This window comes from Carassius auratus, unplaced genomic scaffold, assembly GCF_003368295.1.
Source record: "Carassius auratus strain Wakin unplaced genomic scaffold, ASM336829v1 scaf_tig00214785, whole genome shotgun sequence".
NCBI lineage: Eukaryota > Metazoa > Chordata > Actinopteri > Cypriniformes > Cyprinidae > Carassius > Carassius auratus.
Window position 1 is genome coordinate 112,868 of NW_020527804.1, and position 21,880 is coordinate 134,747.

The 21,880-nt window shown below is 36.1% G+C and overlaps 1 protein-coding gene across 3 annotated transcripts in view; it reads right to left on the reverse strand.

Annotated features, from left to right (window-relative positions):
• LOC113092936 (Fc receptor-like protein 5) overlaps nt 1-21,880 on the reverse strand; it is a 139,173-nt gene that overhangs the window by 101,642 nt on the left and 15,651 nt on the right. For 2 of the 3 annotated variants that reach the window (XM_026258734.1, XM_026258732.1), the window contains exons 15-17: nt 20,237-20,323; nt 19,811-19,870; nt 18,937-19,666 (exon numbers count right to left, since the gene is read on the reverse strand). The exons of the other annotated variant lie outside the window; for it this stretch is intronic. In XM_026258734.1, the coding sequence (XP_026114519.1) occupies nt 19,626-19,666; nt 19,811-19,870; nt 20,237-20,323 (188 nt within the window). In that variant the 3' untranslated portion in view covers nt 18,937-19,625. Of the gene's footprint in view, nt 1-18,936; nt 19,667-19,810; nt 19,871-20,236; nt 20,324-21,880 lie in introns of those variants that run through there. 3 annotated transcript variants of the gene reach the window in all.

A 21,880-nucleotide genomic window follows, 5' to 3' on the forward strand; every position in this document is an offset into this window, starting at 1 on the left:
TCCTTTAAAATCGATCAAAAGTGATGATACAGAAATCATTTTACAAGATATTTCTATTTCAGATAAATGCTGATCTTCTGAACTGTCTATTCATCAAAGACACCTGAAAAAATTATACTCCGCTGTTTTCAGCATTATCATAAGAGTTTTTTTTTTTTTTTTTAAGCAGCAAATCAGAATATCATAATTATTTCTGAATTTTTCTCTAATTCCTAGCTTTTAATTGGTTTAGAAATCTATAACTGCTCTACCATAACAAAATATAAAGATTTTTTTATATAGGCTCCTACAAACACTATCACATAAGGCAGAATAGTTTCTATACTGTAATAAAAGCTATATCAATCAGTACTACATTGTTCATATACTTTATTTATCACCTGCTTGAGATTTTTTTGGACTTGGAAAAAATAAAACTGTAAACAACTGGACGCTGGACGCTGTTGTCCATATTATGAGTTTCCTGGTATGACTTTCTGCTCGAGAGTATGGTGGCCGAGATAGCTCAATGCGCTGCAATGTAAGAAAACACATGCAAATTGAAAAAACACCAGCAAATAAAAAAACAACGAACATATATAACAAAATGCGCTGTAAATCCTCACAACACATGCAACTAACAAAAGCGCTGCAAATAGCACTGACCACAATGGAAATGTTTCGAGGAAACCTCCAAAAGTGTCGGACCCGGCTGGGATTTGCTTATCATGCAGTGGCTACTGGTCAGTGGAGTTGTTGGTAAACTGAAAGGTGAGGGGTTTTTTTTTCATGGTGTTTCCATGATTCCTTTATTTTTTGGATATTATTAGCCTGAATAAACTGAATAATTACATGATTAAATGTTAAACTTTACTTAAGATGGCTAACTTTAATATCCTCAGCTAAATATAATTTCAAGGTTAATGAAAATAAATTTGCAATGCTTCATTAAAGGCACAATATGTAATTTTTCTGCTTTAAAAATAGCAGAAATCACTATATCTATGTTATATATATTTTTTAGTTGTGTACTTACATCATCCCGACAGTTTCCACCAAGTTTCAAATCCGGAGAAAATTATAGTTTAATTCGAAGACACGGCACGTTTCTTTATTTCCGTTTTGTCGCCCATCTATGACGTCATATGAACTTTGACCCCTCTAGTTTATCTAACTTCCAGCGGAACTGCCAAATACAAAGGTGAACAGAAACAAAGACGAGACGCAGAAGAAAAAGTAGTAGCCTTTATCGAGACTATTAAATTTTATATTTATATTGTTTATATTCATCTTTAAACCTCAATCAATAACTTAGTTATAGATCATGATTATGCTTTGCCTGCACGTTCTGTGAAGCGCAAACGCACGGGTGAAATAAATGACCCGAGATGGTTTCGGGACAAGAGAAGCAACAAGACACGGGTAAATATTGAAGTTGCATTTCCAAGATAGAGAGAGCTTCGTGACAAGCTGAAACTACAGAGAGATGCCGAACTCGCTTGCATTCTGATAAACAGGTGTGCATCCATTCAGCTAACTGTATCTATCCGTATATTTTGTGAAACGATGATGTCTTGTGTAAAACGCAAACGGACTAGCTCTCATGTAAATCTACATTTGTTCTATATCTAGCTGAATAAAGTAGCTTCAAATGCAGTTCTCTAACTTGTTCGATATCATAGTATAACGTAATTATAATTATTAACGAAAGGCGGCTGTGTTTTTTAACATATATTACTACCAGCTACATGGAATATTGATTTGATAGGGGTCTCATAAATCATATAGACTGTTTCATCGGGCGCACGGTCGTGTATATCGGTTCTACAAACGCAGTTAAAGGCAAGGTGATGAGTAGACTGAAGTTGGGCTCAGGTGGATGTGCTGCGGGATGTGTTTCCCATACATTTATTTATTTTTTGAGACTCGCCACAATTTTAAAACTGATCTTTTTTCAAAAAGACTTCATTGAGTAACGTTGCGTACCGCACGTTTAATAATAATAATAATTCCTTACATTTATGTTTAAATATCAAAACGAGGCACAGGTGTTTTTATATCGCTGTATTTCTTAAGGAAGACTTGCATGTTATATGCCTGATAGCAGTGTGTGAGGTACCAGCTCTGCTTCCTTTACAGCTGTTACTGGGGAAACCTCTATTTCTCGCGCTTTATGTCTGTGCTTTAAAACATCTCCTGTTGGCAAATAATGAATTAGCATTTTCATTAAGTGTGCCTGATCCACGCAGCAAACATTTTGTTTGTTATCAAAAAAATATCTACTCTAGAGGGACTTTGCTGTTGTTATTGATTCTATTTGGAAGTCTACCGGAAGTTAAGTTATGTCCACAAAAGCGCTCACGCGCAGTAACGTTTGTTTATGTTGTTGCCGTTGAAACCGTCTATATCTCTCCATTCGAAAAGAAGTGATTGTCAAAATACTAAGTTAGAATGAGTGAGGAATGATAGGGAGCGACATGGCACATGTTCCAATGAACAACAACTCCCATGAGCCTTACGCTCTTTCCCGACGTCATCAAAGTACGTCTTATGTTATTATTTTGATTGAGTGACCCCTGGTGGCCAAAAATTACATACTACACGTTTAACTGATTCTTAATTTGCATGTGTTGTGAAGTATTTGCAGCGCGTTTCGCTATATGCATGTGTTGTGATGATTTGCAGCGCGTTTCGTTATATGCATGTGTTGTGATGATTTGCAGTGCGTTTCGCTATATGCATGTGATGTATTTGCAGCACGTTTCGTTATATGCATGTGTTATGATGATTTGCAACACTTGTGTTGTCAAACTTTTTAAGATGTTTTCTTCATTTGCTGGTGTTTTTTCAATTTGCATGTGTTTTTTTAAATTGCAGCGCGTTGAGCTCTCTCGGCCACCGTACGAGAGCGCCCTCTGACTTTGAGTATGAATGAAACACACACACACACACACACAGTGCAGGAGAGTTTAGTGCTCTGTAATGTTCATTTCGCCTTCTGGGTCCAAAAAAAAAAAAAAAACATGAGATCATGTGCAGACTATCCTGTCTCAGAGTTTCAAATCTATATTTATTCACACCAGCTCTATACGAACACACTTGACTGAAAAAGTGCAGGGGACAAATTTCTGTAATGATAAAAGTTCACGTCTAGTTTGCCGCTTGAACATTTTGAATGCATTCGCGCGTCTAGAGCTAAAGAGACGTGCATAGAAAGCAAAAGTTTGAAGCGAAATTGACTCGCGTCCGAGGCGAAATCCGCTTCTTGTGGGAGGGGCAAGTGCTAGGCGGTTGTCTGTTTGCAAGATGGCTGATGTTGATCGAGCATTCGGGGGTTTTCCACTTTTTCCTGCACACGTCCTCTGAATAAACACTTACATTATCTTGTTAGTGAAAAGTAGCTGTAGTCTATATTAGGGGGAAAATAGTTGTAAAAAAACGGCGGGAAGGCTGCGGGTCGATAAACGTGTACGTGACTCAAACGTTAAATGTGTGTTTAAAACACACTCTTCCAAGCGGGGTCCTTTTTATTCCTGAAATATGAACTTGTGTGTGATACTTGTGTCATAAAGCTCCGCTTGACTGCTCACTGACAATATTAGTTTAGTCGTTCCTCCATGTTGAATGAGTGACTCCTAGCAGGCTCCTGATTGGTTAACACGGTGCTGATTGACGCCAAAGTTCAAATTTTTCAACTCGGGCGGCAGACACGAATTCACGTCAAACGCTAAATGCACAAAAAGCATCACGCCAGACGTTCAATTCAATTCGCATCATCCGCTCCATGCTAAACGCCTCATTTGTGCCGCGAGACCTCCATAAGTGCATAAACGCATCTTTACATTGATTAACATTGAAATCATTCACGCCAGACGCTCTATTCGCGTTTGGTGTGAACACAGCATTAAAGCTTTTTTCTTCAAGGTGCTACTATAATATTAATTCATGCATATATTTAATACAGTTTCTATGTGGGGTTTTAAAGGGTCAGGTCATTTAAACATACAAATTCAGTAATTAATGACTTGCCTCCATTCTGTTCAATCCTTTGTCCAAACACAAAAGGTGATTTTGGTCAACTTTCTATTTCTAGTTTGTGTTCATACAGTATCAGTCAATGGAGCCTGACTTCCAGATTATTTGATGATGCTTAAGAAGTTTCTGAAACACCGGTTTCATTTACTGATGTTGTATGAACAGAAACCAGCAGAACAAACTTGAGCAAAATCACATCCTCCGTGTCTTTTGGTCTTTTTATAGATGCTCTCGCTGGCTTTGGGATCACTGAGGATGAAGAGACCACAGCAACATCTGGCTCAGATGAGACAGTAAGAGCTGCAGAGATGGAGCGTCTCATCCATGACACTCGATCATTTCCAGGATGCTGCTGTGATCTTCTCCATCCTCAGTGCACACAGCAGTCTGCAGACATTTCAGATCCTGCAAAGATGCAAAAACACAAAACAAAAGCAGTCATTTTTTTAGTGTTCCTGTAGCTCAAGTGGTAGAGCATTGTGCTATGAAGGGCAAGGTTGGGGGTGCGATTCCCCGGGAACACATGATTGGTAAAAATTGATAGCCTGAATGCACTGTAAGTAGCTTAGGATAAAAGCATCTGCTAAATTCATACATTTTAATTTAATTTTTAAAATGTAATTTAATTTTACATTTTAAATTTAATTTTAACAGCACAGTGTCATTTCATTTCTGTATTAGAAGTAACAGAATGATCTTATATTATATTTTGGTTTCAGGTTTTTTCCACAGATGCTGCTGTCAACCGCGCAACCACAAAAGATCTCCATCAAATGTACAGCAATCAAGAATCAGAAAAGTGCTGTAATAACTCTGTTTGAAATAATTAAAATAAACTACAACTTAAGATTTAAAAGATGTTTTGATGACTGTAGTGTACTCACTGAGAGTCTTTGATGGCAGCATTTCTTCATCAGTGTCTCTTCACCAGATAAACACACATGTGTCTCATCTGTCCCTGTAACATCCAGACAAGAGTCAGTCTACTCTGTCATTTATCTGTGATATACTGTATTTACATGTTGAGATAGATGCTGATGTGTTCACTCACTTTTTATCCAACACAAGCTCCGCAATTTATCAACAATACTGATGGTCAAATGAAATAGATAACTTATGTTTACTTAATGTAGATTAATTTACATTATTTACATTCATCTAAAGCAATGTACATTGTAAAAAAAAAGATTAGTTGACTCAACTTAACGTCAAGTCATCTTGTTTCTTTGAGTTAATTTGAGTCAACTTATAGTGTCAAGTTTATTACACTTCAAAACATGAATTGATGTCTGTTGACTCAACTTCCTGTAAGTTGGACTTTAAAATGTTATTTGAGATAACTTTAAGAGATGTTGGTTGAATTTATTTGATCAAGTTCCTACAACTGTGAATCAAGTTGGCTAAACATGAAATTCATAATTGATACAACTAGCGATTTGTTGACTCAACTGTATCTGTATCAAGTAATGTGGACTGGAAAACATTACTTGAGAGAACCAAAAAAGATGTTGGTTTAAAAAAAAATTATCAAGTTAGGGCAACATTATAACTTTTTTTTTCTCATGCTCTATTGCCAAGTTACTTGAGTTTACAGAAATTGCTAGTTTAAAAAAATTTAAGCAAACTAATATCTACAAAAAATCTAAATGAGAATTGGCCAGTCACACTTAAATATTAACACATGAATAAAAAGCTGAAAAGTAAGAGAGAAATTATATAAAAAGTAAGAGATGGAAGAGATTAAATCCAATTCAATAAGGACCTTTAATAAAACCCCAACAAGTCTTCAACTTCGACAAGCCTTGCTTTAAAATTGAGACATCAAAAAAAGACCTACCTTGGGACATGTTCAAAATTTTGCCTTTACACTCTCTAACACACTTTTTCTTGGGACTGCTTACTGAAATTACACTGTTCAGCAAATAATAATATAATACATAAAAATGAGTGCAGCCTTCCTTTGGGGGAAAAAAATAACTCTCCATTGTTGTGGATTTTCAGAGTTGCTGCAGTAAATTGCAGAAAGATTTGTAAAAACAAAACAAATAATGTATCTCTGAGAAACTTGCTCAAATGTCAGCCAGAAAATGAACACGTTCAAACATTACAGAAATCTCCACTCTGTTTGCTCTATAATAACATAGTACAAATTAGTGTCTGCAAGAGACATTTCCTCCACAGAAAGCAATAGACATCTGAACATGAAAACATAAACTGTTGTGACCCCCAGAATGCCTTTACATTTATTTCCTCTTACTACATAGTGGACAAATGGCAAGAAAATTAGAATACTTCATCCATCCATCCATCCATCTTCTTCCGCTTATCCGGGGCCGGGTCGTGGGGGCAGCAGTCTAAGCAGAGATGCCCAGACTTCCCTCTCTCTAGATACTCCCTCCAGCTCTTCCGGGGGGATACTGAGGCGTTCCCAGGCCAGCCGAGAGACATAGTCCCCCCAGCATGTCCTCGGTCTTCCCCGGGGGCCTCCTCTCGGTGGGACGTGCCCGAAACACCTTCCCAGGTGTGGCTGCTCCCGAATGGCAGAGCTCCACACCCTATCTCTAAGGGAGCGCCCCGCCACCCTGGGGAGTAAGCTCATTTGGGCCACCTGTATCCGGGATCTTGTCCTTTTTTCCTCTCCCTGCGCTGCACACATAAACTCCTGTGTGATTTAGAGCAGCAGAACTGACAGTGTAGTTTACTCCAGCTCCTCTGCTGCTGTCTGAGAGCAGCTCATGATGATTTCTGTTGTCTGTATAAAGTGAGAATATGCAGTTACATCAAGAAATGATCAGTCATTTTTACATTAGTCTTATAAATTACATTTGTTTGTATAATCAATGTATTCATAATGATTACATATTTTTTAAACTCTGTAATATATTTTATGAAACCAGTTTATTCAGATATTATCACATGAAGCACATTATATCTTACCTGATAAAACAGGTAGAGTGAACCAGCTGAATGTCCAGCCTGTAGAGGAGTCTTTAACCTCACAGATCAGCACTAAAACACAAAGAGAAACTCATTACAGTGTGAACATGGTCAACTGTGTATTTAACAGTGTAAAATATTTACGATTCAAAACTACGAAAATAGTGTTTTCAGTGAATTTCAGTGTTAAGGAACATTGCAATTTTCTTTCTTTTAAAAAAAATAAAGATTAAAAACTATAAAGATTGTGTGGAGGACTGTATATGAGTCCAGATAAACATGAAAACATCTGACTGGTTTAGAGAACGAGAACAAAGACAAACTCTTACTAACTGTGTACTAGTGAATATTATAGCAAGAGCGACAATAAGTGTAAAACAAACCAACAGAACTGATTCAACAAAGCACAAAACTGAATGACTGAACAAACACACTGATCTACAACACAAGTGTATTTCTGTTCACAAACAGCACTAACTGCACACTTCCTTCCTTACAGTATTTCCTGGACTAGAGCTGGGCTTGAAACTATGAGAGCAGCGAGAAAAGGGGAGAAAAAGAGTCTAGGAACACTAAATAACTTGATCGTTTTTATAATATAATAGTAATCAACATATTGAAATACATGAAACACATAGAGAGAGAATAATACTCACAGAGCACAAGAGGAAGTTGACTGAGCTCCATACTGACTGGATGATGACAGACAGTTAAAGACACAGACTGTGTTAAAGTCTCAAGACTTCTTGAAACCTGCAGTCGATCTTTAGAAACACCAGGACAGATTCAAGAAAAACAAATGTACTTTGTGTGACAGAAAATCTTTTGATGTTTTTTATACTCTTTTAAAGTTTTCACAAAATCAAACTTTTCTAAAGATTTTCTACAGAAATGTTGTCAAAGACTCATTCAGTATCAAATTGAACAATAATTATTTGTTATTATGAAAAGTTATTTGTTGGTTCGTCCAATGAAAAAGGCGAATTAAACAATATTTTAATGTCTCTTTATTGTTATGGTGGTAATAGCTGCATTTATAATAATGTATTAATATGGGAATAAAGTGAACAACTGCTCCTCCTTCACTGGTTAGTGTGGTGGAGCTGACAGAGAACAAACCAAACCACAAACATGAACTCAAATCTATCTTTGTATCTCTCTCTCTCTCTCTCTCTCTCTCTCTCTCTCTCTCTCTCTATATATATATATATATATATACATATCACACTCTGACACTGATGGTGTTTAGTTTGACTGATATATTTGTACCTGTGAACAGTTTAATATACATGCACAAAGACAAGGGGAGCACATTAAAACACATTTAATGATTATGATTTCAGTTCCTCTTAATGAATCCATATTCTTAACAGTTTGGTTATTGATTCTTATAGCTCCCAGGCGTCTGTTCAATTGTGTAAAAGGTCATGAGTCTTTTATTGTCATTTGAACATAGACATGGTTGTAAAAGAACTTCAATGTGTGTGATACTGAAGTCTCTGAACAACAAAAGCACAGCGATGCCAAACACACAAGTACAATATAACATGACAACAACGACTTGTCTTTCTCACAGTTTTTGATGTCTGTTGAAGGAAACTATTTATTGTGTATTTACAATCACTTTTACGGTCTTTTCACAGATTTTTGAATCATTATTGCAGACCTAACACATTAAAATGTCTGATAAGAAGAAGAAAAGAACAGTCCATTGTAGACTTGAAAAAATACTGAAGTGATATTATATTCAAGAAATGTTAGTAAAACTAAACACAAGAATTGCTTGAGAAGTATCAATAATCCTGTTGATCAACATGGTTAGAGTTTATTTATTTATTTATCCTTATTACAATTTAGACAATAGAATCCATTATATAAGCCAAACATCACAAATGTAACACCATTTTCTAAAAGATTTCTCAAAACTATTAACACTATTCTTGAGTTTCACAACCTTAAACACACATTCATCTTTTGAGACCATGTGTTCCTGTTCAGTAGCAGTTAAAAACCATCACAACATGACCACAACTGACAGTTCTCACCAAGTGAACACTAGTATGAAACATTTTTATACACAATTCAGAACAACAGTATATGCTCATGTGCATTCTTTAGCTGTGGATACGAGAAATTAATATTCAGGAGTTGTTTTAATTTGCTGGTATTATTTCTGTATGCATATGTGGGGACATGGCCAGAACAAAGGTGAGGAGATACTGGCTTTCAGTCAAAAAGAGAGTTTATTGACTCACAAATAACATTTTGGCGGCATTAAATTTGACCCTTCTCACGGAGACCCCAACCACCACTAACTCCTAAGAGGACACGTACGTCCTTTCACACCCAAGGGTCAAACCATCCCAATCACAGGAAACAACACAAAAAGAAGAATCATACACATATACACATCTACATAAACTATTTTAAATATGAAGTTCAACATATAAGATCAATATTGCAAAAACTGAACAATACATTTATTTATATACACTTTCCAAATAAACAATAAACGATGACCCCTGCTCTGACTAGACAGTAGACTCTTTCTACACTAACCAGAATTCAATATGATGGTATAAAATGGGAAACAGGAAGAACACACTTCCTCTTAAACCTCCAACCCCAAATCATGCTGCAGTTATGAGCCCAGAGATAAAAGGGTAAGGAAATAAAACTGATAAACTTTGAATAAAAAAATAAATACACAATGAACCTTTTTGCGGTCTCTTTTCCTAGACCTAACAAACAGGGCCTGGTTTCCCAATAACGCTCACTCTTAGAGCGCTAAGAAAACTCGAAAGATATATCTTACCAAAGTTGTTTATGTTCCCAAGTGTGTTCCCCGAAGTATCCCTTGGAAAGCTTCTTCACACACTGCCTTTTATGTTCAACGTTACAAAGGCGCTGTCCCGAGTGAAGGTGCTGAATTAGTTGGCATCGATTGCTCAGGAATCGATTTTCCACTTCACGTGAAGGTGCATTACAGCGTTAAGAAAGACAACACGTTCTATGCAGATGAAACATTCCTCAAATTATTCCAGTAACATTTATTTTAACATAGTTTAAGTTATCAGTAAAATATAGACTATAAATTAAATTATCAACTGGTCAGTAATATGTTCACACAATATGTTGTGACGGTTAGACGAACTGGGAATCCCTCGCTAATCATCCACCCTCCTTATCCCGTTGTGCCACCTGTGCCACTTCTTGACATGGCTTTAACGACTTCTAAAAATTATATAATACACTTTTATATTAATGTTAAGGTACTTTACAATCAGAATTGATTGGCAAGCAGCTGCACTTACTTCTGTTTAATGCGGTATTGATTGCCATTGGTTAATGTTTTCAATTAGAAACCACCTATCTACAATGAACAGAGACAGAGAGTTAGATACAGAATATTATGGGAAGCAACGTAAAAAGGGGCACCAAGCTTCTCGTCAGAGGAACTTGAAGTTTTGCTGGACCTTGCCACTAGGTTGGAGATCACACCTCTATGGTCCACTATAACCTGCACGTTTATGGCCGCATATCCCTTTCGCGATATGTACGCCTGATCAATCACTGATGGATTGGCGATAGGGATGAGTGGCCCAAGACTCTGGGGATGCCAGCAATGGGGAGGCTTTTTTTTTAAATATAGCCATGTCAGGCAAAATTTCAAAAGGGCTTAAGTTTTGCCAAAGGCCTGCGCCATCTTTGATTCAATACAAGGACAGATCTTAGCCATTTAGAGCCAAATTGTTTGACAGATTTTAATTATCAAAAGTGATTGCCAATTTAAACGCTTTAATGACATTACGAAATAGCCTAGGCTAATTGCCACCATATTAGTTCTTATACCAAACAAAGTCAACTTCATAAATAGGCCTGTATCCATTGCAAACAGTGCTTTTAGCGTACCGGTACGCTCATTTGGACATCTGTTTTAATAGAGGTTTTAATCCTTTGCCTGCGCTGCCGCTTTTCAGAGCACCCTTCACTGTAATGTTATCGATTCACATGTGATTATTTGCATACTGAATGTTGATTGGTTGGTAGCTTTCTGTATGAGAGTCAGTTGATATCCAGTAAAGACGGAAGCTAGACGCAAACATGTGTGCTCTTGGTTATTTCTTGGTACGACACTATTCTGAGTGACTACACGAGAATAATACATTCACAATGCAAGCTTCCTAATTCTTCCTACCGAGAGCAGAGACTACATTACCCATACACCCTTGAGTTTTACATGTGCATGCGCCGTTGTCAGTTTCAACAACTCAATGTGGCCAGAGAGGGTGTGTGAAACGAACACACTCGGCTCGGTAAAAATACAAATAGAGTGAACAACACTTAATATGCTCTCCTGGCTTCAGACTCTGAGTGCTAAAAAAACATGGTCAGAATCAGATGACTCGCTGGCTGACACCCCACCAAGCTAATGAAGTAATGCTGTAGCTCTTTCTAAGGGTATTTTTTCAAAATCCTTTTGCACATTTTATTTATGTTCAGTAGCACTATCAAGCTCAAGAAAATCCACAAACTAATAAAAGGATTTATTATTTTTTTAAGGTCGTCTGTTGACTGCTGTATATAAAACCCCTTCAATTTAGTTGTTGTTACCTCAGGGGATGAGTCATCCAAAAAAAAAAAAAAAAAATAATAAAAAAAATATATATATATATTTATATATTTATTTATTTATTTAATGCTATAATAGAGTACCGGTACCTCTTTTGGGCCACTTAAAGCACTGATTCCGAACATATTTTATTATTAGTCTTAAAATGTCCATAAAATCATTGTTGTCATACCATAGTTTGACTTGTACTGCGCTGTGCTGATTTCTAAAGACTAGCATCTTGAGCTCATACTATGCTAAGAGAGAGATTACGAAGACCAACCTTACCAAAGTGTGACTTATAGAAGATATACTTAGCGTACGAACGTGTCGGGAATAGTGCCATAACGTTAAAAGAGAGGTTAAGGAATAGGTTAAGAAATACTTAGCAATAAGAACGTTTTGGGGAACCAGGCCCAGTTTATTTGAGTAACTGTGTTATCAACATAAAATCAGATCATTTTTTAGCAATTACAAAGAAGAAAATCTATGTAATGCAGAGTAAAATTAAGTTCTGCTCTACATGTTTTGTTGTTGAATATCCTGTTTCTCTCAGAAGTCCAAGGGTTTGAAGTTCTGGTTCATGTTGAATCTAACAACCATTAGCTGCAAGTGAAAGGAGGACAGTGATGCATGCACACAAACACAAATGTTAAAATTGACCACATGCACATTCGTCCAAACAGCATTAATGATAATAATAATTGTTGATCAGTAAAATATGATTATAATGACATGTAATAAATCATTCAGCTGTTATACCTCTCATCCTGCAGCACTTGAAGATCAGCACGACTGTCACTATCAGATATGGACAAACTGTCAGTACAGAACTGAGTGTGTGGAGGACAGAGATCTGAGATTCTGAATGAGACGCTGAAAAAGAGACACAGAAACACTTTATCAAGCACTATATCTGAACGAGAGCATATGTTTCTGTAGTGTTCTGATCACTAGGAAACAGGTGGGAAACTGTTTACTGACTCGAGTTAAAACAGCTAAAGTTTTAACTTGAAAGTCTAAAGGCTAGTTCTAAATATTAGATGGATCTGTCTTTCATTTATTTAAAGATGAATTTTATCTAATGATTAGATTTCAAGTCCCAGTAGCTCAGATATAATTTTATATAACTAGTAGTTGTTTAATAAACCGGTTTCATGTATTGATTGCAAACTGCCTTAGAAATGAATAAATACAGAAACAGACTCACGGTGTACAGTGATATTGACAAGATGACTGATCTCTCCAGATTCAGACTGACACCAGTACACTCCAGTATCTGATGTGCTGGTGGAGTTGATTGTACATGTAGATCCTGTCTGTGATCCCCCAGAGATGAACAATCTTCCAGTTGCTCATTGTCTGTGTATCTTCTCACTCTCCATCTATCAGAGTTACTCTGTTCCTCACAGCTCAGAGAGAGAGAGACAGATGTGAAGTGTTGAGTTCAGGGGCGTAGCAACCGGGGGGGACGGGGGGGACACGTCCCCCGCACTTTTAGAAACAGGTGATTCTGACCCCTGCTAATTTTTTTTTTTTTTTTTTAGGATCCAGCGTGAATATTTCCTGTAGTGTTCTCTGATTTGTTACTTAGATTTGAGTGAAGTAACATTCAGCCAATCACAGAGCGAATCATCTCCTGGGTCTGCTATGAGCTTCAAATCTCTTGTTGCTCTTCTGAATTTTCGTTCGTTCGTTTGTTCACTTTGCTATTAGGCCGTCTGGGATAAAATGCACCCCAGAAAAAGCAAAGGACGATTACATCCTTTTTTCAAACACACACTGTAAGTATGTTACAGTATGTCGCGATGACACGAATCAAGCGATAAAGTTTTCATGTTGTGATTTAACCTATTGAACCCGTATGGACCTCGTCACGTCGCGCCGGATTCAGTGTGTTAAATGCTCTCCTAATTGTCGCTTTGGATAAACGCGTCTGCTAAATAAGACGTAACAATGTTATTGGTTTCTGCTGTCTTTTGTTTGTCTACGTGCTGCTCGCGGAGTACAATTATCATTTCACAATAAATCATATTTGTTTTGCAACTAATATCTTAAAATACTTTATCAAATTTTATTCTTTTAATTCATAACTGTTACTTTATGTCCTAACTGGTCTGTAGGAAAGGCAGGCTGTGACGACACTGGCAGAGAGAGGGGGCAGTTGCTCAACCTCTCCAGAATGTGTACAGGTGAGATTTGTATAAAAAAAAGCAGATCGACTATCTTAAAGCTGCGGTAGGGAACTTTTGATGCTCTAGCGGTTAATAAACAGAACTGCTTGCGTCTTGCGGAAGAACATCGTAGCCGGAACTACTTCTCTCTGTTTATGTATATGAAGAATCACAAAGGTACTGGGTTACTCCGCCGCGGTATCCCCGAAGCAATCTAAAATAGTCCGAATATAAACACTTATTATAGGTGCACCCTAGTGATTCAGGACAAGCTAAAGACACGGTTTGGAAAATGGATTCATGGTGTACTCGCTTATTATATAAATTTTTCTACATTTTGAACACAAACAAAGTTACGGACCGCAGCTCTGATTGGTTATTTCTTACCGGGAGTGATGTATTTCTGCAAATGGCAATAGGACACTGGGAGGAGCCAGAGGAGCTTGATTTTTTCACACATTATCTGTCTCATATTTTTCATAAAATGTATGTTGTATAAAATTACTGTAGATGTAATCTGTATACTCATTTAACACCTGTTTTTGTCCAACTGTTAAAAAGAAAAGTTCTTGTTCAAATGTAGTGCAACTGAAATATTGTAAATATCATAAAATATCTTTATTTCATAAAAAATAAAAACATTTATAGATGGTCTCCCATTGGTCTCAAAGTCCTGCAGTATTTTTAAATCTTGAGTATGATTTAACAAAAATAGGTTCCTGTAAGCTATCATGTCATGTTCCCAAATTTGAAAAAGTAAAATGCCAATTGGTATTCTATTTAGAATTTATTATGAACATCAGCTTTGGGTCAAATCACCATACAGCTGCCCCCCCCCACTTTTAAAATGGCTGCTACGCCCCTGCAGACAGTTAAAGACACAGACTGTGTTAAAGACTCAAGACTTCCTGAAATCTGTGGTCAGATCTTTAGAAACACCAGGACAGATTCAAGAAAAACAAATGTACCTCACGTGTGACAGGAAATCTTTTGATGTTTTATATAATCTTTTAACATGTTTTCACAAAATGTCAACCTTTTCTAAAGATTTTCTACAGAATTGTTGTCAAGACTCATTCAGTATCAAATTGAACAATATTTATTTGCTATTATTAAAAAGTTATATTCTGTGTGTGTTTAATGAATAAGGAAAATTGAAAAATATTTTAATGTCTCTTAATGGTTATGGTGGTAATGGCTGTATATATAATAATGTATTAATATGGGAATAAAGTGAACAACTGCTCCTCCTTCACTGGTTAGTGTGGTGGAGCTGACAGAGAACAAGACAAACCACAAACATGAGCTCATGTCTATCTATATATCTATCACATCCTGACACTGATGGTGTTTAGTTTGACTGATATATTTATACATGTGAATACAATTTAATATTCATGCACAAAGACAAGGGGAGTGCATTAAAAAATTAATTTTATGATTTCTGTTCCTCTTAATGAATCGTAAATGTGATTTTGTGTCTATCGTTTGCCTTTACAAACTTTTAATAACAAATGTATTAATTTGGCCTATATAAAAAGCATTTATTGATTAACAGAAAAACACTGATGTGTGATGCATCTTTTTCTCCTTAGATGTCAGAAAGCAGAGGTAACAGACATCAGGAGAGAGGGAGTGATGAAGAGGAAGAGGATGAGCGAGAGGAGGTGCTGGAAATGCTTTCTGAGCTCTGTGAGAACTGTGTGTGTGTGTGTGTGTGTGTGTGTGCTCTTGTTTTTGTGACATATCAGGACACAACTCTGTATAATGACATGGGTATGACACAGGTATTACAAGGAGAGGGTGACTTATGAGGACATTATATGAGTCCCCATTTTTCAAAATGCTTATAAATCATACAGAATGAGTTTTTTTGAGAATGTAAAAACGCACAGTTTCCAGTGAGGGTTAGGTGAAGGGTTGGTGTAGGGCCATAAAATATACAGTTTGTACAGTATAAAAACTATTACGCCTATGGGATGTCCCAAATTTCACAAAAACAAGTGTGTGTGTGTGTGTGTTTTTGCTTTTCAAACCCTATTGTTGTCTTCTTGTAATTTGCATCCTAACACGTGCATCACTTCTCTGTATGTTTTGCAGATCTGAAGAAGCTGGGTGGTCTGGATTTGTGTATGTCCCGGTGTCTCTGTCACTCCGAGCCTGGGGTTCGATGGAGGTCTGCTCAGCTCACTGCCAGCTGTGCTCAGAACATGCCAGAGGTGCAGTTCTACCTGCTCTACCAGGGGGCGCTGCTGACGCTCCTGCAGCACTGTTAGAGTTAAAGCACTCTACGCAGTGTCCTGAAAGTATAAATGTGAATAAAGTCTTGATATTGACCAAGTTTTTACATTGAATATCAGGATATTCATAAACCATGTGACCGTATATGAATGTTTTCATGACCATGTCAGGATTTAATAGAACTAAAATTAATTCTAAATTAATTTAATCTTGTTAAGAATATTTTCTTTGAAAATAATCCACAAAATTGTAACTGATTTTAAATGACTCTGGGTAATATTCTCTTTTGTTTTTGGGGATGAGGGACGTTTGATTTGACCAAAAATTTATACCAATTGACAGACGAGCTTGTTTCAAAATACTGTAGCATTTGATGGGATGCATAATCTTTGATGTTAAAGACACTTTTACTTTTAAAAAGTTGGTAAACCTAATTATTTTTGCACAGTGACCAAACATTGTTTTATTATTATTTTATTTTTTATTTTTTAAGTTTCCCGAAGCAAGTCTCCTCTTTATACTGCAGAGCTTAAAGTTCTCCAGCACAGTGACTGATTTCCTAAATAAAAAAAATAAAAACAAACAAACAAAAAAATAAAATCTCTGACTTTCTTTCTCATTTTTTTTCGCTGTATGATCGTCTCCTTATACTTGGTGACTTTAATATTTATGTTTGCTGTCCAGATAGACCTATATGGTTTGCGAATTCTGTGGTCTTACACAACATATAGATAAAGCTACTCATAAACTGGGACATACACTTGATTTAATTTTATCGTATGGTTTTAATGTTGATAATATTGTGATTGAGGAGGCCACTTTCTCTGATCATAAGCCCATTACATTTGACATCATCCTTTTTAGTCCCCTGCAAACTGTCAAGAGTTCGGGATCATTACTCTCGCCAGATACATTACCTTACTGCAACTCAGGTTTCTGATAGTTTTTGAGTGGAAATGTTGCATCTATTATTGCAACAGCGGCATTGTTCTCCTCTAGTCCGGATGAATTAGTTACACTTTTTCTCTCATCTTGCTCTTCAATACTTGACTCTGTAGCACCTTTCACATACACTCGCTCTAAATTAAAATCTCATTACTGGTTAGATGAGGATACGTGCTCTTTTAGGCAGACCTGTCGTAAAGCTCAAAGGAAATGAAAAAGGGATCATCTCAATGTTTCTTTTCAAATTTTGAATCTGCATTAGCTTCTTTTCAGGCAGCAGCAAAAATAGCCAGAGCAAAACCCCTCTCTGATTTGATCAGTAAACACTCAAACAGACCTAAAATTCTATTTAGTACGATAAACTCTGTTATCAACCCCTCAAATTCCCCAGTTGTTGATGTATCTACTGATACCTGTGAGAAATTTCTTAATTTTTTTAATAATAAAATTGAGAACTTTAGATCAGTATTTACTCCCACCTCATCTGCTACTCCACCTGTTTGCTCAGGGGTACTGGATACTTTAAACCAATTTCAGCCCATCTCTCTCATTTAATTAAGGAATTTATCATCACATATGAAACCTATTACTTCATTTTATTATTCTATCCCCTCTTCTTTTATCAAGGATGTTTTTGATGTAATCGGCCCCTCCCTTCAGGTCATCTTAAATGTATGTCTTGCATCCAGCACTGTCCCAACATGTTTTAAGCATGCGGTTGTCCAACCCCTGCTCAAAAAGCATACTAGAACCTTTTCAGTCAGCTTTTAGATCACTTCATAGTACTGAAACTGCTCTGCTCAAAGTAACCAATGATCTTCTCCTTACACTAGATTCAGGTGATAATGCCATTCTGATATTGTTGGATCTTAGTGAAGCCTTCGACACCATCGATCACAACATCCTCCTTATTTGCTTCGGTCAGCAGGTGGGCATTAGGGAGACTGCATTACTTTGGTTCTGTTCCTATCTCAAGGACTTTCTCAATATCTATTGGCAAGTTCTCCTCATCTTTTCAAATGAGGTCCCTCGGGGGTCACATAGTTCACATAGTTTTACAACAGAGGGATTGATAACCTAAACCAATCGGTATCACTTCATGCTCTATGACATGCTCTCAGATCTGAACCTCTTAATTTTTATCACCTTCCAGCTGTCAGAAAAAGAGGAATCATTCTCATTTCATTTGACTTTCTTTATTTCCCACAGATAGCTACAGAAGTAGGCTAACCATCAGCCTGCATTGCCTCAAACAATGTAATTCCAAATTACATGTTTCTAATTTGCTGCCACATTTAGGATAATATTAAATAACTTCTAGTACTATCTGTAGAAAAAGTGTGTCTCTGCCTCTTGGGTCCCGGGGGTGAGTGATGCCCTCAGCCTGTGGTCACCCAGTGACCTGACTCTGGACCAGCTCCTCTGCCTCTGTCTGACGTGGTGGAGGTGGAGGTAACCACCACCTCTGCCTTTTTCCACATGTTCATTTACTCGGCAGGATGTTAGGAGACAGGATGGGTGTTAATCAGTAGGTTGGTGGTAAAAGCTGCTAGGAGCTGAAATATCCAATGAATAAATGTTGACCTTGTTTAATATGCAGAATATGAATTAAACCAGAAAGTTATATAGCAATGTAATGATAAAGTATATGGACTATTAACTGCATAAGTATTCTTTTTTTGGTCATTTGAATAAGCTAAAATTATAATTAGGCACATTATTACCACAGTAAAAATATCTTAAAAGTATAAACGCTTATATTTTCATAAGACACTAACAATTAATTAAATAGGACAAAGGACACTATAATTGTACTTAAGCATATATTAGTAAATATAAAGCCATATGCTTAAAGTATAGAAAATATACTTTAAGTTGTTTCACTTTAGCACATAAAAGTACACTAAATACACTTCAAGTTGAGCTTTTCTACAGTTGAATTACAATTAAAATTAGTTTTTCCAAAATAGCATGCTTCAAGTCAACTAATCATGAACACACTTGACATATAATGATGATTAGTGAGACTACAAGTTCACAAAAGTATGTTATGTTTTAGTACACTTAGCACAACACTTTCAGCTGGGCAAACCAAAGAGAAACTGAAACTTTTACAACAATAAGAAAAAAGGCTTTCCACTCAACAATCTTTCTTTCCTAAGTAATGATGTAAAGGTCCATAAAGCTTATAACTGTATTTTGAAAACGTAACTATCCTAAGAGAAACAAGCAATCTATAACAGAATCCCATACATTTCTAATTAATGAATGTTTATGGCTTCCCATGATTTAAAAAAGCCTGGTATGTCCAGGCTGGCTGTTACAATATTACAAATACATTTATAATAAAAAAAGAAAACTTTTGTCACATTCAGGAAAAAGGCCTTTGAGCTGAATATTCTGTCTCTCTTTCAGTCTAATGATGAGCTGCTGCTGCTGGTATCATCCAATAAAAATAAACCAAAAGATCATCTACCTTTCCTGTTTTTATCCAGTGTATAATCAGCTCATTGCTTTTAAATATTAACATGCATAGCTATTGAAGCACATGAAGGATTGTGTCACTAATATTTAATACAGATATTGCCATCAATTTCTCAGTATCTCAAAGATGATAAAGCACTGATGATCTGCTCATTCTCCAGATCTTCTCCACCTAAACTCATCAGCGTCCTGGGTTTGAAAGATTCTCCTCTGGGCATTTATTTAACCTGAGCATACGTCACATCAGTAGATCCAGCACCTGAGAATATAGAAATGAAATTAAAAACAACAACTTTCATTTTGGCACATTTCATTTTATTCTTAGATTGTCAATGATGCTTGTAGATGCAGTTTTCAGTGGCTCCTTGTGAATTGTGACTGATGTTTTTACTTTAACACTCACCTTGATGGGTCCCCAGGTTCAGTTTAGAGTAAACAGTGTCAGAAACTTCGCTGGTTTTCCCTAAAAGATTAAACAGTTACATTAATATCACTAGTGTTTACTGTGTGTTCAACAGTGACATGAAATACATCAATTTGATTATAATATCTCAACAGCTTCTACAGAGTAAATAAAATAATTTAAGACAATTACACGTGTGACCAAATTACCTCAGAATCAACGTATTGTAATTTTGCATGCAATGACCTTTATGGATCAAGTGGATTTCACAGTGAACAGACACAAACAGGTGTTCAGAGAAATACTGTAGTGTTTGTGTTGGTTTACTGATGTGAGAGAAATTAAAATCAAAGGGGCTTTTTACCCCAGAGGTCTTTAGCTCTGCTACACTGTTGTCATGATCATTAAACCATTGTTTCAGTTTACCTTTGTTTTCTTTATTTTTCTTCTGTTTCTCTGTAGATTTGAGTTCAATCTCAGCATATGTGACATCAGTAGGTCCGCTTACACTATCTACAGTGAACAACAAAGAAAGGAATAAGACTTTTGTTTTTAATAAATGTACTCAAATTTTTTTTTAGAAAAGAACTACTGCCTTAGTAAACATGATCAACATTAAATAATTATCTTCTTTAATATCTTTAGTTACTTGTGCTTAGGTTTTTATTAATTAAAAGAGTAATAAATATGTTCCTTTAATAAATTAATTAATGAATTAATTCAAAATAATAAATCTTTTGAATTATTAATTTAAGCCCACAGGAAAAATAAAAAATGTTTCAGTGTTGAAACTGATTTAAAAAATAAAGCAATCAGCTTAATATTTATTGTGCTATTAACTTTCTAAATTAGATATGATATATTTTGTTATGAGTAACTGCTAATAAAATAAAACAGTATGACATCTAATCAGGATTGGATTTGTGAAAAAACGGGGGGTTGGGGGGGGGGGTACTTTTTTATTATATGCCTTGCTGTTGTTGTATTTATGTATGCACTTAAAGCTTAAAAAATGTTTGTTTGTGGTGTGTGCAAAACATACATTAGAATGAGTACACAATGAACCATAAATGTTGTGTATAAATCAGAAGCCTATGCACACATGAAAATTTAAATTCATAGTGATTTTTCCCCCTTTATTCAATAAACTATAAACCTGGTTAACAGACTCTGTGCCTTGGTCAGAAAGAATGATCTTTGTTGCCCCACACCTGTGAAATAAAGTAATGCAGTACAAAAGTGCTTCATATTTAGTCAGAATAGTATAGGCTATTTTGTGTAATGGTCAATAAATGTCATCATTTACATTGTTGGTCCTGGTGGTGACTTTTCCCACTAAATTCATCCTAGCTGTTAACATAATCAGTTTGTCTCACAGCAATGTTGAAAAGGAAAATACTTAGTAGCCTTTTTAACCATTTTTCAACGTCCACCCCCATTCCAGGTCCAGTAGAATCTAGCTGAAATGGCAAGCTTGCTTTTTTTCTAATTCTAAAATTAAAATTGGCTGGCTTCTTGTTGTCCAGCAACCACTTTTCTTCTACACTTTACATTGTTTTTTGAGGAGATGTGGTCAAGTTTGCCATCTATTGAAATAGCTGTATTGTTAAAATCTAAACAAATAACCTGCAATGAGGTTCTAAAGGCCCAATTGAAGGAATAAACTCATTTAAACTGAAACTAGAAAACAGGTCACTGTCAATGTGCTAGTTGCTTTAAGTCAGTTAAGTATAGTGTCTTGACAAGCACTGACTTTTTGTTTTGGTGTATCACTTTACTATGAGAAAACGTGTCAGTGTAAAGAAGTTATCACTTAAAATACTTTGCTTACCATCAACTTGGAAACTGGAGGAACATCTGCAAATGAAATATTTCTGCTCTTTTTTTTTTTAAGACAAATGGATAAACACCTTGAATTTTGTAATTTAGAATTTCCTCATATCGGTTTGACTATATTCCACTGTATCAGTAAGAAGTGAAACAGATTAATCAAATATAATATTAGTTTAAATGTATTGTTGCTCTATATGGAAACAGTAACATAATACCCTGAGTTTGGACATCAGCACA